The 16,107-nt window shown below is 42.6% G+C and overlaps 1 protein-coding gene across 6 annotated transcripts in view; it reads right to left on the reverse strand.

Annotated features, from left to right (window-relative positions):
- The window catches only part of SOX5 (SRY-box transcription factor 5), a 300,676-nt gene that overhangs the window by 27,320 nt on the left and 257,249 nt on the right, over positions 1–16,107 (reverse strand). For all 6 annotated transcript variants that reach the window (XM_073621454.1, XM_073621453.1, XM_073621455.1 and 3 more), the window contains one exon: positions 6,269–6,446. In XM_073621454.1, coding sequence (XP_073477555.1) covers positions 6,269–6,446 — 178 coding nt within the window. The remainder of the gene's footprint in view (positions 1–6,268; positions 6,447–16,107) is intronic.

Below are 16,107 nucleotides of genomic sequence, written 5' to 3' on the forward strand. Positions count from 1 at the left end.
TACAAAGATATTGCACAGATTGGTCACTTTCCTACTCTTCTGGCAGTCCCTTCTGTCTGCTTCTACCTCCTTTTGGTGCCTCCTGTAGCAAGCCGGTGGAGCAGAGGTGTATGCATTCATAGACTCACACAGCACTGGTAAGCCCTGCCCCTCCTCACAGGAGTTTGGCTGACAGCAGCGGGTGCTAATGACCTGCCCCCAGTGTCTCCTGTGAAAGCAGGAAGTAATGGGTGCAGTGCTAGAGCCGGAGAAAGAGCTGGAACAGTTACAGGAGCCAGGTGTGTTTAAAGCAGTAGTAAACCCTGTTTGGACAATTTTACCTTCAGCTAAGCCTATAATAAGGCTTACCTGTAGGTAAAATGAATATTGCCTAAACGTTCACCGTTAAGGAGATATTCACCCAGTTACTTCACCAGCACATGCGCTCTGAAGGTCCAGGATACCTTGTCGGGACTCCAGAGCTTCGTGCCAGAACTGAGGGCTCCTGCGCGCATGAGTGGGAGTGACGCCATTGCGGCTCCGGCCAATCACATACCTGGAGCGCGCAAACCCAGGAGAAAGACTGAGGGAAGATGCCAGCCCTTTCAGCGGTGACAGTACATCGCTGGAGGGCTTTGTCCCAAGGTGATGCATACTAGCACATTATGCCATTGCCTTGCAGGTGTTTTTTTTTTTTTTTTTTTAACAGCCACGGTTTACAACTGCTTTAAGAATGGCGGTGGGCAGGACAGATAGTGGGGCATTTTTTTTATCTTAATACAGAGTATCTATTATGGTAAAAAAAATGTTTATACTTTAGTACTACTTTAAAGTGGTTTTAAACCCATTAAAAAAAAAAAAAAAACTAACACCTGCAAGACAAAGGCATAATGAGCTAGTATGCATAGCATACTAGCTCATTATGTAATACTCACCTGAGATCAAAGCCCACGCTGCGGTGCCCGTACACAGCACCGGCCGGCGACATCACTCCAGGGGGTTACTTCTGGGTATCGCAGCTCCGGTGCTGTGATTGGCCGGAGCCGCGATGACGTGACTCCCGCGCATGCACACGGGAGCCGCCGGTAATGACACACTTACTGAAGCAACGGCACATACGTGCAATTGCTTCAGTGCGCATGTGCTAATGACGTCAGCACATGCAAATACAGGGGATATCTCCTAAACCGTGCAGCCTGGGTAGCTACAGGTAAGCCTTATTATAGGCTTACTTGTAGCGAAAAGTGGTCTGTATGGGTTTACAACCACTTTAAATAAAGAGAATATCACTACTCCTAATATCTGCATTTTGTATCAGGTTAACCTCCAGAAATAAAAAAAAACGATTCTGCCAACTGCTTCAAATACAGCACAAAGAAGGAGAGACGAGACTACAATATATAATAGAAAAAACACAGAATGCATCAAAGGTATAAGAGCAGAGAACGGCGATGATTTTCTGTCTGGAATGTGAAGACCCCTGGAGCTCACCAATGATCAGACCTCACACAGGGAAATGTATACACTGACAATGGCGGAACACAGAGCACAGCTGATGACAGATTTATCTACTCAACAGACAAGAAAGGGTTAACCGTAGCAGGATTTCTGTGAACTACAATATAATAGTGAAAATATTGTCCACTGTAACTCCCTAGGCATTTGACAGGCAAAACTTTGCAGTTATCAAACTTTTGCCTGATGATAGAGACTGCCAGGATGGTAATGGTCCAGACATCAATTTTTATTTGTCTAAATAAAGGGGACTATCAAAAGCTGATAGCCAATGCATTTCAGGGGTTATGCACAAATCTGCATTTATCAGGGCTTATTCCTCTTGTGCAATAAATCTGAGCCCCAATGAAGGGAAGTGGAGATCTGTATAATCCTCCAACTGGTTTATATTGCTGTCTGTATCTCCCTGGGGAGATTTACCCGCGCTGCTTGCACTGACCGACCTTTGTCAGTGAGACAGAAAGTGAGCGGAAATCCAAAAGTTTTAAATTGGGACCATTTACTTTCACTTTCTGTTGTGTCTTCAGAACAAGTAATGAAGAACCCCAGCAGGACAACAAAGATATCAACGAGTAGCAACGAGATCCCAGATTCTGGTGAGGATTGCTCATGTCAAGGAAGGCTCCCCTTTGGTGGGTACCCAGACTAACTCAATGATTTATAATATGATCAACTACAACAGCCAATGCGTTGAACGGGTTGATGAGGGAATCCCTCCCGCTGAGCCACTGTGATTACTTCTAGCGTCTATAATCGCATGTGGAATCCGACAGGCTGGTTGTACCCAAGTTGACAGATCGATCATCTTGGGTACATTCAGTCTGCCCATATGTGGTTTGAATTTCAGCCAGTACAGCAGTTCAGACTATGGATGGCTTTAGATCTAGCTTTTTAGGAAGGGAAGGGAAAGAAAGGGAAGGGAAAGGAAGAAGGAAAGAAGGAAAGAAAAGAAAAAGAAAAAGAAAAAGAGAAAGAGAAAGAGAAAGAAAAGAAAAGGTTAACATGTCTCTAACGCCTGGTGGGAGCCACTAAACATCAGATGGGCCAATCAAAGCCTATATGCACAAAGTACTAGCAGCTTGTTACCATTGGTAACAAAGGCTAAATCTGAACATTTCCGACTGATACTTCAAGAGCCAAAACATGCAGACCAGCATTAAGACAAACTGTAAACACAATTTTTCTGCTCTGTCTTCCAATAAAATAACAGGAAGTCAGATTCGCTGGGATAAACAGGAATGGTACGCTGTAACCAGCCGCATATGCTCCCCATCACAGGACATACATTGTGTGGACTGCAGAGGAACAATGAGTCTGACAACATAGAAAAACATGTTTAGGGTTTCTTATTGTATGTTTGTGTATCTGCTGCACAAATGAGACATCATTGTAATCTGCCGTGCTGTCTGAGCCGTGCTAAAACTATATAATTAACACCTGCTTGCACTTCCTCTTGCAAAAAGTAAAATATCTTAATTGCTTATAGACTTTTCAAAGTTTTTTCATTTGCATGCAAAATATTTAGCTTCGTATAAAAAAAAAAAAAAAAAATCCCATAGATGAGTGACATCTTGTATTTTGACATAATCTGTCTATAAAAAGCACTGTGAAATGAATAACGGAGTCCCATTTTATGCACGCCTTTTGCACTATACCAAAGGAATAAGTGGCGATACCAGCGTGGTGGGTGTCCATAAACTGGGAACACGTTATAATCACCCTACAGCGGGCTAGATGACATTTAGGGTAGATTTAGACATACTTCTAAATCTCCATTGCCTCAGAAGCCCAACCCACGTTTGAATCTTGCTCCAGAGGCTACTGACAGGCAGGCGTTGCGAAGCATTTGCAGCGCTCCCCCATTTACTTTATTGTGTAGCGTTACAAGTTGGAACTTTGCTGCGGACACAAAGCAAATCATCACTGCCCCAACATGTAAACACCCCTGTTTGCAGCCTATTACAGCTTAAGTGGGGGGGGGGGGTGTCAGTTGGCAGATGCAAAAGTGCGGCTCAACAGCACATTTTTGCTGCCCCCCAATCGCAAGACTAAACGAGGCCTAAATCCCCTTTAACACTGGGACCTCTGCTATACGGAATCCGCTTGCTCAGCAGGTGATCTCGCTGCTGAGCAGGCGGATGACAGGTCTGTGTCCGCTCCGCTACACAAAGTCCCACTCTCCTCTATGGGGCAATCAGATGGAAACGGACCACCTGTCTGTTTCCATCTGATGCCATCCGATCCGCCAGACGGATGGAAAATAGGACCCACCATTGGTCTGTTTTGGTGGGCAGGTTCTGATCGGATGCCAGCAGGTGTCAGCTGACATCCGCTGCTCCATAGAGGACAATGCAGGGTCCGATCAGATCCTCCTGAAAAACTGACAGGTGCACCTGATCGGATAGCCCATGTGAAAATGGGCCTTAGTCTGTTTTGTGCACTGTAGATCAAACAATTGTCATGCAATTTTGTTTTTTTAAATAAAATACTTTACCTTTTTTCTTCTTGTTGCATCTCAGTGCTGTTGATCTCCTGCAGTCACTTCCTGTCTACATGCACTTCAGCAATAGCTTTATGGCATTTGTCAGGTTGGATTTTCCTAAAGATGAGAACAGTGGACTATGTCTGTGTAATGTGTCTCAGCATGGCTGCTTGCAGTCCCCAAAAGCATTTGTGACAGGGTGACAATGCAGGACAAAAAGTGGGAGACAGACACGGTTGTCACCCTACAACAGAAAAAAACTAAACAATGACCTTCATAGCAGGATCACCAGGGATTCTTTGAAAACTGCAGATGTAAAAAGACTAATAATTATTTTTGAAACTGAACTGACATGTTTCTATGAGATTTTAGCGATCGGATTGAAATTAAATGTCACGTATGACTATTTTATATTTTATCAGAATCAGGAGACCCAAACTAAAAGCCGAACTCTAGGCACAAAAACGAATTTAACATTTTTTTAACAATAGCAGCAAACTATGAAAAACCATCAGAAAGCCATCAGAAAACACACCCTGAGAAATACCATGTAGCCATCACTAAAGTGCATGTAGACAAGAAGTGGCTGCTAAGAGGTCACAGGAGATCAGCAGCATTGAAATGTTTTAAAGGGAAAAAGAAGGTAAAAAGCAAGGATTTGATTACAAGACACATTGCAATTGTTTATGATACATAGAGTACAAAACAAACTACATGTCATTCATTTATGGTTTATTAAAGTAGAAGCCCCAATGTGGAATAAAATATGCATAATAATTAAGCAAATTATTAGTTGCATCACTAGCATATTATTAGTCCCTCCAATTCTGGTGGAAGGAACTGCAAGTCACAGAATGTCCTGCCAGCTCATGCGCAGCAAACCCTGCACATGGGAAAAACTATAGAGAAAACACTTTGACTTTGAGGGAAACACACCACCATTTAACAAAAATCGACATTAGCGCTTTGTGCACAGATCTCTCATACCAATGTTCGTATTGTGCAGTGTACTCTATTGTCTCATTAAGATGAGGCGATGAGAGTGCCTCCGAAGGACAGGTATTCACATGCTGACCTGAGGGGGAGGAACCTTTTTTTACCCAACAAAAGGAAGTTAAGAGCATGGGGTACTTAACAAAACTGTGTTGCTTTGGAGTCATCACAATACACATTGTGTTGCTGATCGTGCCCTTTGGGTCAAGGTCAGTGAACGCACAACAGCGCAAAAGAGTGCTCTTCATCTCCATCACTGACTGCAAAGCACATCACAGGAATTTTTTTTTTATCTTAATAATGGTTGCATGGGCCCTGGAAGTATCCACTGAACTACTGTGTACTTGAGCTCTAGTCTCTTGTTACAGCAATATTGCTTATGTAGGTAACAAAGAGACTGGGGATTATTGTTCAACTATAGACTTTTTAACAAATGTTGCTTTTTTTGTTTTTGTCCTTTACACAGGACAATCTGACCCCCAACTGAACAGTCCTGTCATGGAAAGAGGTCTGTATCCACTGAGAAAGACAGAACAGGATTTCCAGGAGCATACCATAGGCTGCGTGCAGACACAGGTGTCATGGAGATGCAAAGGGGGCACTGAAGTCATAGGGAGCTCTGGGGTCACTGAGTGTCATAGAATATAGCGGGGTCACCGAGTGACACAGCATGCTCCGGGGTCACCGAGTGACACAGCATGCTCCGGGGTCACCGAGTGACACAGCATGCTCCGGGGTCACCAAGTGACACAGCATGCTCCGGGGTCACCGAGTGCTCACATAGCATGCTCCGGGGTCACTGAGTGACATAGCATGCTCTGGGGTCACGGGGTGACACAGGGTGCTCTAGCATCACAGAGGTTATGGGGTGATACAGGATTCTCAGGAGTCGTGGCAGGACACAGAAAGGTTACTGAAGCACAAACCAGATTATGCAGGATGGGACATATTTTTTTAGCAATGTTTTGCCAGAACACCGAGCCATACATTGCTTCACTGTTAAAAGTTGGAGCCAACTGAATGTGATAGTTTTTCCATGGGCTGTAAAGAGGTCTCTAGCTCAACCCAGCTTTCTGTGCCTTAACCTGCACTACTGAATTCCACCTATGTACAATTTCTCCTTTGGCAAGGAGCAACATTTTCAAATTTCCCTTCAAGAGCCTATACAGACTGAATGGCCAATATGAATTATTCACACCAACACTGGCAGCTCCATTGTAACATATCTGAAGTACCAGAGAGGCATTGTGGGAACATGAAAAAGGCTTTGAATAGGCCAGTGACAAGCAAACAACTCACCTATAGAATTGACTCGAACAGGAGGACTGGCGAGGGTGGAGGAGATGGACGGTTTGTAGGAACTGTTACCGCTGCTCATCCTGGCTGGAGGGATGTGCGGGGAGGTGGGTGATGCAGGAGATTTGCGGTCTGAGGTCTTGGGCTTGGCGGAAAGGTTCAGTGGCTGAGTGACATCATCCTGGAAGGGAAAACAACATATAAGATATCTTCCCATATATTATTACGGTACACAGAAAAATCCAATAATCACTAAAATATATCCTATTTATTTCTAAAATGTAAATACGTGTCCTAGGTGAATAAAGATGAACTCTGGAATAAACAAATCCTGTTTAAATACAAGAGTTGTGTGTATATACCTACTTAAATCTTGGTGGGTGTTGTGCATTTCTTTCAGATATTTGCAGTAATACAGTGTGAAACTTTACCTCTGTGTAGGAGCTTTCTGTAATAAAGACCGGTCACTGCTGCTCTCTCCTTGTACAGGGTGACTGGTCTTGCCTCCACCCCCTCCTATAGTTTTCTGCAGGCAGCCTGAAGTGGGTGGGGCCTACTGGGTCCCTCCCACTGCTCTACTCTCTGCACATCATCATCTCATTTCTGATATCATCACTACTTTTACAAGTTATTATCTGGGTTTACAAAGACAATTGGTAATCACTAGATGGATTTATATCCATTGTGGCTATTGAGGAATATATTTCAATTAAAGTTTTTCTGACCGAGTTCAGCTTTCTTTAAAAGGATGCACACACAAGAAAGCTGTGAATCTTCCCCTTCCAATAATGTATGAAAAAGAATCTGACAATTTACAGCCAGTTTAAGTCTGTGGAATATTTTATTTATCAAATATTTTTTTTTTAAATTTTGGATTCTGTTAGGTCTCATTGTTGCCTGTGTCCCCGCTGGGGAGATTCACCCTCTATTTGTCCTGGTTACCACTGTGTCTGTTACAGAAAGTGAGGGAAAATTTAACATTTTACAGTTGTCACCTGAATAGGAGGCGAGGGAACATCTTCTAATGGGAATACCTGTCCTGGTGACAACAAGATGAGATGTTGTAGGTATTTTCACTCTCACTTCCTGTTGTGCCTCTGGGACAGGAAGTATAGGGAAATCAGGTGGCCTAACAAGCAACTTTTACAGAAAATTCTGCCATTTTCTGCATATTCTTAGTGCCCCCCCAATCATCTTTTTAGAGGAATATTAAGAACAGTGAGACTTCCTCCATGCAAATAATCTTGTTTCCTCTCGTAAATGTTGGTAAGAGAAAGCTGCATGCAATACATATTTACTTAAAGTGACCAATAGGTTTTCATTAAACAAAGCAGCATTCGCACAACCGCACAGCAGCTGGAATAATGTGGAGAGAGAGCGCTATATAAACATAGAATAGTAGGTTACTGTGGTGGGACATTAGAGTGTAAGCTCCTCTGTTTCAGAGACTGATGTGACTGGGTCAGTTCTCTCTGTACATCACTGCATAAAATGTCAGTTATATAAGTGTAGGACTGTGGAAAGACAGAGTGTAAAACCTCATTCACATCTGGCGATTTGGGATTGCAGGCAGAATCACCGTGATTTTGCACATGATTACAAATTGTAAAGCAATAGTGGCAAAATGTACCACCTGTGTTTGGGTGCTAGTCATTCTTGATGGTACCTCAAACGTGGTGTGGTTTTGCAGTGATAAATCACGCGGCAATCCTAGCAAAGCTTTGCACAATGCGGATTTCTGCACAACAATCAAGGCAAAACCACACCACATTAGAGGTGCCATTAAAAATGAATGGCACCCAAACGTGCTTGGTGCATTTTTTCCACTATTGCAGTGTGATTTGGAATTGTGGGCAGAATAGTGGCGATTCTGCCCGCAATCCCAAATCGTCAGATGTGAGCGGGGCCTAAGTTCCTCTGGTATAGCGACTCATGTGACTGGCTTAGGGTTTCCTGTGCAACATTGGGAAATATTTTACAGCTATATAAATGAATAATAATAAATAATATTAATAAGTGTGGGACTGTGGTGGGACAGAGTATAAGCTCACCCGATGCATAGATTGATGTGACTGGTTCAGTGTTCTTTGTACAGCACCGTGGAATATGTCAGAGCTATATAAATGTATAATAGACCATGCTGGGACTAGTAAACCCTCACAATCTACTACAGAACTACAGCCATATTGTGTTGGTAAAGGAATTCCATCACTATAAAAAAAAAAAAAAAAATTGGTGTCAGGGATCAGGTTCCTCCAGTATCTCTTAACTATTTTAATCAATGCTCATTATAGTGATCTCATTATGAACCTATTTGGCTTAAAAACTGCCTTTCATGACAATGCATTGGTCGTCGCAGCCCCAAGTACAGTCTAGAATGCCAGAGGACAGGGCTGAGGAACAGTAACCTCGCCCAAGGAGGCAGTGACAGTCCCTGGCTTGGGGACAATGCTTCTATTACAAATGTAAAGTGATGTGCAGTCACAAAGACTCAGCCTGGAACACTTGTGTGGCTAGCGAGGAGGAATCATTCTCTGCACGTCCAAACGCCATGACTTGAAGGGCACGAGAATTGAATTCCTATTAACATTAAATACTATCAGTACAATGTCAGATGTCACGGCAGTCTCTTCCAATAACCACAACGCTTGTATCATTTTCATCTTGTCAGTACGGGATCTGAGAGCGGCTGGGCGAGGGGTCATCCTATCCTAATTATAAATTGTAGTATTCTTTACATCAACAGTCAGAACTGAGACGAAAAAAACACGGATGTCCCTGCAAGTGAAAAACTAAATGCTACCATAAAATCGAAGACTTCCAAACTTTCGGTGTCCATTGCTAGCTCTTCTGTCTCTGCATCTGGTCAGAGAATATCCAGAGGGTTCTACAATACACCAGTGTAGCAAACCATGTGTATGGCAGCATAATGATGCCAAATAGTTCCATTTTAGGAGGAGACACAGACATGTATGAGCAACAGGAGGATAAAATAGTTTCTGCTTAAATTCCTTCTTAGAGCTGACCTGTGTAGCCATACAATTGTCCTACAGGAGGATGATGATCCCACAGCGTCAAGGCTGTTCTGCATTACTTCCTATAGTCTCCTGCTTTTGACAACATGGAGGTGCTACTTTTTCTCATTTTCACCTCTTTGCCAAGGCAAATGTAGGCTGATCTACAACACAAATTGGGTACTCTACTTTTCTACTGAAAGATTACGTAAGATGGTCACACAAATCACCTCTTGATTCCAAATTTTTCGTTAAACTAAGCAGGGATGATATAATAGTAGTAGTAATATGGTAGTAATAGAGAGAAACCAGCAGCTTGCTGCTGTTGACTGGGGACATGGAAAATTTGGTTAGCTTCTATAAAAGTTATACAAGTTATACAAGTTAGGCAAGTCGCCATTGCTCCTTGTGCCACCTTTTCAGAGAACACCCGTATAACTTGTAAATACTAAAGGACAGCAGTTTTCTCCCCGACGGGAGAACCGTTATTTTGTTTTTTTGTTTTTGTTATTTTGTTTTTTAATTTGGACAAATCTGAAGAGAGTCATACAAATCCTGTATAACAAATGCCTGGATTCCTCCACTGCACAATTATCTGCAGATAAGAGATATAGGAATGTAACTATACACCCAAAGAACATTGAGCAAACTGGTGATTCTTGTGATCAGAATATGGCACTCTTTGAAAACATGGCTCATTGAGGACATGGGACAGTAAGAACATGGCACTATGCAACATGGCATAATTGGGACAGAGGACTATCAGAACATGGGACAATGTAACACAGCACCTAAAAAATACATAGATCAATTGGGAACATTGCACTATTTGAGTGTGTGGCATTATAGGAGAATATGGCACAAATCAGTAGGGGGAACTATTAGAAGATGTCACTATGCAACACAGCAATATGTGAGAACGTGGGTCAATCAGGGAACGGGTCTGTTAGAACATGGCACTATGAGAAAATACAGAACTATTTTAGTGCTAAATAAACCAACAGCACTATCACAACACGGCGCTACACGAGAACATGACACTATCAGAGGATCTATTTATGGCAGTACACACTATGTGAGAACAAGCAGTCTCCAGTCACTGCCAAAGATGTCACAAATCTGTGTTTTAAGACATGTCACCAATCAGGGCAGCTTTTCCCTGTACACATCTGTGAGTGTGTTGGGGGTTCATTTAGAAGAATGAATTGCATGTTCTTTTTCCCTGTACCGTCAGTAAAGAAAAGACGTGAAATATTCAAATCGACTGAGGTGATGGCCGCCCCCCCCCCCCGATCGACCATCAGGATCTGGGGTGACCTACCATACACTACTCATACAATGTCACCATGGCCTGTCATTGAGCTGGGACAGAGGATATTGTGACACTCAATCTGCGGGGACACCGACTGTTCACTCTGCTCTGCCTGTATGCGACTGTCACAGACACACAAAGGAAAATGGACTTCTCTAGAAGCTAAAATCCCCAAGATTCTGTGCAATTTACAATTACAACATAAATGTGGCAGTAATGGAAAGAAGTGGCATGGTGATGAATAAACCCCAATTTTTGGAGTGGGAATGAACCAGCTTCCCACTTTGTTTTCAGGCAATTCTCTGTTACTTTGCACTTTTTTTTTCATTTTGGATGTAGTGGGCAATGGTTTGAACTGTTATCAAGTGTTAAGTGCTGTTTGACTCCATTTGGGCAGAATTCCTCTCACTTTTTATCCCTGTGAACCCACTGACATCATAGAAAGGGAATGGGGGGTCATTCAGACAGGAAGACGTGGAAGACAATAAAATCTTAGAACATTTGTGACTGAGGTGCTGGATTGCACTCATCCATGAATCATGACTGGAAACAGCCAGGCAAATTCAAACAGGATACATTGGCTCTGGTGAGGCTACTCCCAAACACAAATTGGATACCCATTGAAAGGGTGGCCCAAAGTTTGATATACACATGTACAAAGTCCAAGTGAAAAACCAATGAACCGAGTCCAAATCCTTTTCATATTTGTGTTTGTTCAACCAAACAACAGCCAATGTGTTTCAGGGGCTAGGAAATATCTCCCTTCTTCAGGGCTCAGATATTGTATATACTTGGAAGAATTCAGAATGGCAGAAACACCAAAATTAAATACTTGGGAGATAAGAGACTGGAAAGTGCCCAAGAGCAGAAAGCAGCATGCTGCCAGTCCTGAGCATAACCGATTGAAAATGTAATTCAGTTTTGCTCAGGACTGGTGGCATTCAACCCCTTCATCTCATGCGTCCCCCATTCTTCAGTATATAGTGCTGATGGACTCAGAATTTTAGAGAAAGGGTTGGAAATCAGGAACCACAACAGTTGTATCTTCCCATACTTTGATGAGTTCACCATCAGCTCTAAGGATGCAGCAAGTAGGCTGGGTAGCTGCTAGAGTGGAATGCCAGGCTAGGACTCTGAGCATCACGGAACTAATTTGTCATTTGTAATTTATTAAAAAGGGAGCGCTAACTGCAGATTTGTCAGTAAATAGAACAAGAGATTTTAATTATTACTGATGTCATTAAGTAATCAATATTTTAATTACAGCAAATGACTCACTTAGAATAACTTAATCTATCAATTAATACAAGACCTGCAGCCACAATCAAGTCTGAATTCTGATTAATCTTTTTGATGTTCCCAAAGCAAAAACATCTAATGTCTTTGTAAGCCAATTTCTACACCAACAGCAACCAACCCCAAGAGCTGGGAACCTAGCACAGGGATAGGTGGTAGACGCTCATAATAGGCACAGCAGGCATGTAGATCTGAGAACTTAAACCAGGAATGGTGGGAACCCCACATATTGGCCACAGCTGCTTGCAGACCTGAGAACTCAGTGTAGGGGTGGTGGGAAACATCTAATAATGGGCACAGCAGGGGTAAAGGACCTCAGATCTCAGTGCAGAGATGGTGGGAATCCCTCATAATAATAGGTAAACAGGTGTGCAGAGCCAGAACTTGTAGAGTTCAGTATAAAGATATCTCGCCAATAAAGTCCCCACTCGATTTTAGAGAGTTTCAGGAAGCAGCATAGGCCAAAAACTAAAATAAGATTTTATTAGTGGAAAGACTATGTAAAAAAAAAAAAAAAAAAAAAAAAAAAAAAAACTGGGGTCACTTGCATAAGAACTACTACACTATCTGGATATAACAGGAAGCATGTGAGTGAAAATGGTCACCATAATTATAAGGTGATTAGGTGATTGGTATAATACAGAAAATTAGCTGGACAGAGAGACAATGAATAAAACGGATTTTAATAATGGCTGCCATTGAGCACTGTCATTCATACAAGCCAATGCCCAGCCAAAGGTGACAGCTGTCCTACAAATAGGCTGCTATTAAAATCTCCTTGGGCTGATCTCATGCAACTTGGTGTATTCCTCGACAATCATATGAATTAAATGCAGCGCAGCAAATATCCATTATTCTGGGAAGTCACAGGGGCTTTCAGACTTCCAAAAAGTTGATTGATATGGCCATTTTAGGGTTTGGACTAGTGGATGTCTTGGCCGAAGAAGACATACACATTCCTCCTCCATGTCTGTTTTGTCAAAGGAGACCTGAAGGCCTGTTCACCACTATTTATGTCCCCTGTCTACAGCCTCTCCATTTAGCTTGAACTTTAATATAGACATCCATGTATCACAGTCATGTCCGCAGGATGGCAGATTCCGGAACTGACTAGAGGACAGACATCACAAGGCTAACCAAATATAAAGCAGGAAAGTGATAGCATTGTCCTAGCCATAAGCTACCAATATGATTTAGGATGGGCATAACAAGCTACTAGCAAATTTGGTGCACATCTAGGGATGAGCAAAATTCTAAGTTTTCACTTCAACAAAATATTTTATGGAAAATTCGCCATTTGGCTATACATCAATATAGAATGATGAAAGGTGGTTTTGGTGGTTTTTAAGGGTGTAAGACTTGAAAATGTCTCCCCAGGTTTACAGAAGCTCTTTTCACCTATCCTGGACCTGTTTTCTTTATGGAAAGTATTTATGATAGCAGTCGCAAAACTCACTGATATTCATGTAAGTGCTGAAATGGATCAAATGGCATATAACACTGTTGATAAATTCATGTCACACGGCAAAGGAGAATTTTAAGTTCAGTTTAATGACATTTTGGTGATGGTGGAAAACGTTTTTGTGTGTGAAATCAAGTCTTCCCTAGGCAAGGAAAGTGACAAATAGATCTGGTGCTCTAGGGGGCAATGATGAGAGCCAGGGCAGTTTGAAATGCTAGTTACTGCAGTGGGAGAGTTTCCCAATTTGTAGGCATGATCCGTTCATCCAACATGGAGCAGAGAAACGATCAACGTAGCATGTGGGCCACTGCCCGCTGGCTCTGGGGTGAATTCTGCGAGGACAGGCAGGTATCCATACATATCAGGGCTATAGCTGTCTGTCCATGGGCATTCCTACAGCTAGCCATACAAAGCCCGATAAACATGATATAAGGGATCAATGATTCATCTGACAGTCAGTACTAGGTCAGTTTAGTGAGGGGCTTCTAGCATATGAGTAAAGTCTTCATGCTGGCATTTCAGCATGTACGCCGAGCACAGAATCATCATCCAAGACCCCGGTCCCATGAGCCTCGTGCCAAAACTACAGCGCCGAGGTGGGAAACTGCTGTTCCAAAAGATCAAGCAATGCTTCTAACCATTGTGACATACGAGATAAGTAATTTTTTTGGAAGAAGATTGTAGGAGAGTCAAGGCTTAAAATTCTCTTTATCATGAAGTCTGCCGAACACCAAAATATCAACACATCCAAGAACCAGAAAGAAAAGAATGGAGTAAAAAACATTCACCGTAATTAAAAGCATAACTGCAGTTTGGAATATTTTTTTAACCTATCTTTGCTGTTTGGCTGGGTCCTGGCCCCACTTCTTTTTTTCCTCTTTGGACATTACAGCTTCATGTTCCTTATGCAGGGCACTTTTGTGTTCTTTCCTCTTGCAATAGCTTTGTGGGAACAACCACCTGTAGTTTATCAGTACTATGGGGTGATGTAATGATACAGCCGCCACAGCCAGTGGTTTTTACTATTGGCCCAAACAGTACAGTGGCCACGCCCACAGCAACTTAAACAGCACAGACTTCTGGGACATGTAGTCCCTGCATTTTAGCTGTTCCCTGGCCTGCTCCATTTTATTACTAAAAAAATGATTTAGCTAAAAATTGAAGATAAATAGTATATGTTGTCCAAGGTTTGGGGGAGGGAACAATATTACTTTGCCAGGTGTTCTGCTTTAAAGTAGAAGCAAATAATACATGGATGACATTTGCTCTGTATATCATAATTAATTGCAATTTTTTCCCATAAATTCAAGTTTTCACCCTATTTGAACCTTTGTCCCCTTCTCAGTGCTGCTGCTCTCCTTTAATCTCTTGTTGCCTACCCTGTCTATATGCATCGACTGAACATCGATCCTGGGTCAGCTTCTAAGTAGCGACAACGGTGTACCAGGACTGTGCAATGTGTTGCTTGTAGTCTCCATTAGGTCAACATGTGACAGGGTGACAACAAGGGAGGACAGTTGAGAGACAGGGATGATTGTTGTCAACAAATAAAAGGAAGTGCCTGACCAAGGACCTTTACAGCAGAATCATCGGGGTTTTAATTTTATTGAAGGCTATAGGTTACAAAAGATTAGAAATTACTTTTGGAATGACATTAACATGTTAAACTAGGCTTGCTTGACTAACTGCCAGCTTTAGTGGCCAAACCGACCAGTTGCCTTCACATCTCCCACCTCCTTTCAGTATCACTGGAAGAAATTCATACACAACCAACAGCCAGCCATTTTTACATTATTAAATCAGTTACAAATAACTTTGTACAGATAACTACGTTGGTACGAGGTGTAAAGTTTTGTTACCAGGTAAATCCACTGAACAAGAAGTCATGTGAACCCACGTTTCTCCCTGTAGTATCTTGCGGATTTTTTTAAAGTCAGAAGTGTTCTGGGAGTTTGCCGTGCACGGTGGGCAAGTTATCGCAGGTTGGTCAGGTGACCTCTCTCTAATTCCCGTCCTCGGGCTTGTCTCTCATCTGTGGCGGAGGACATGTAAAGTGGCGCGTCTGTCAGCCGCCATCAGCATTACGAGACAATCTTGTTCTTTTATTACAAGTGAACTCTGCCGGATCTCTCAGCGGGGCGGCAGAGTCAAATCAATGTGTCGGATTTCTAGGCTTCGCTCGGAGGTCAGCGGCGGTCTATCATTTGCAGGCATTATCTGTGCCTGTGTCTCGTTCACTCTGAGCCTCCTACTGGCACACCGCAGATTGAAAACAGCATGTCACATAGGCATGGCGAGGAAACATTTCAGGGCCTTTTCAGAGAAGCTCCTGTCTATCCTGACCTGAATTCTATTAGACATTTTTTGTGCAATTTGCAAGTTTTTTGTTTTAGGTCAGGTCAGCCCTTATTCCTGTCTGTAAAGTTAATGAAACCCCAAATTAACATTTAAAAAACGCTGCAAACAGACCGATCCTGGAGATGCAGCCTAGCCAGCTAAGGAGCTCCAATTATCATTCTGGTGTTTACCTTCTGTAACCGATTGCTCTAAAGCTGGGTTTACACCAGTGCAAATAGGATGCAGGTTTTCTACGCATCCAATTCGCATAGCAGGAGATTGTGATTGGCTCTCTATGAAGTCGGTTCTCACATCTCCACAGCGGCTCCGGTGTGAATTGCACAGGAGCCCTGTGTGTCTTTTGGTCCATTTCAGGTCCGAATTCAGCCCAAAATTTAGGCTGAAATCGGACCTTAAAGAG

The sequence above is a fragment of the Aquarana catesbeiana genome, linkage group LG03 (assembly GCF_042186555.1).
Source record: "Aquarana catesbeiana isolate 2022-GZ linkage group LG03, ASM4218655v1, whole genome shotgun sequence".
Taxonomy (NCBI): domain Eukaryota; kingdom Metazoa; phylum Chordata; class Amphibia; order Anura; family Ranidae; genus Aquarana; species Aquarana catesbeiana.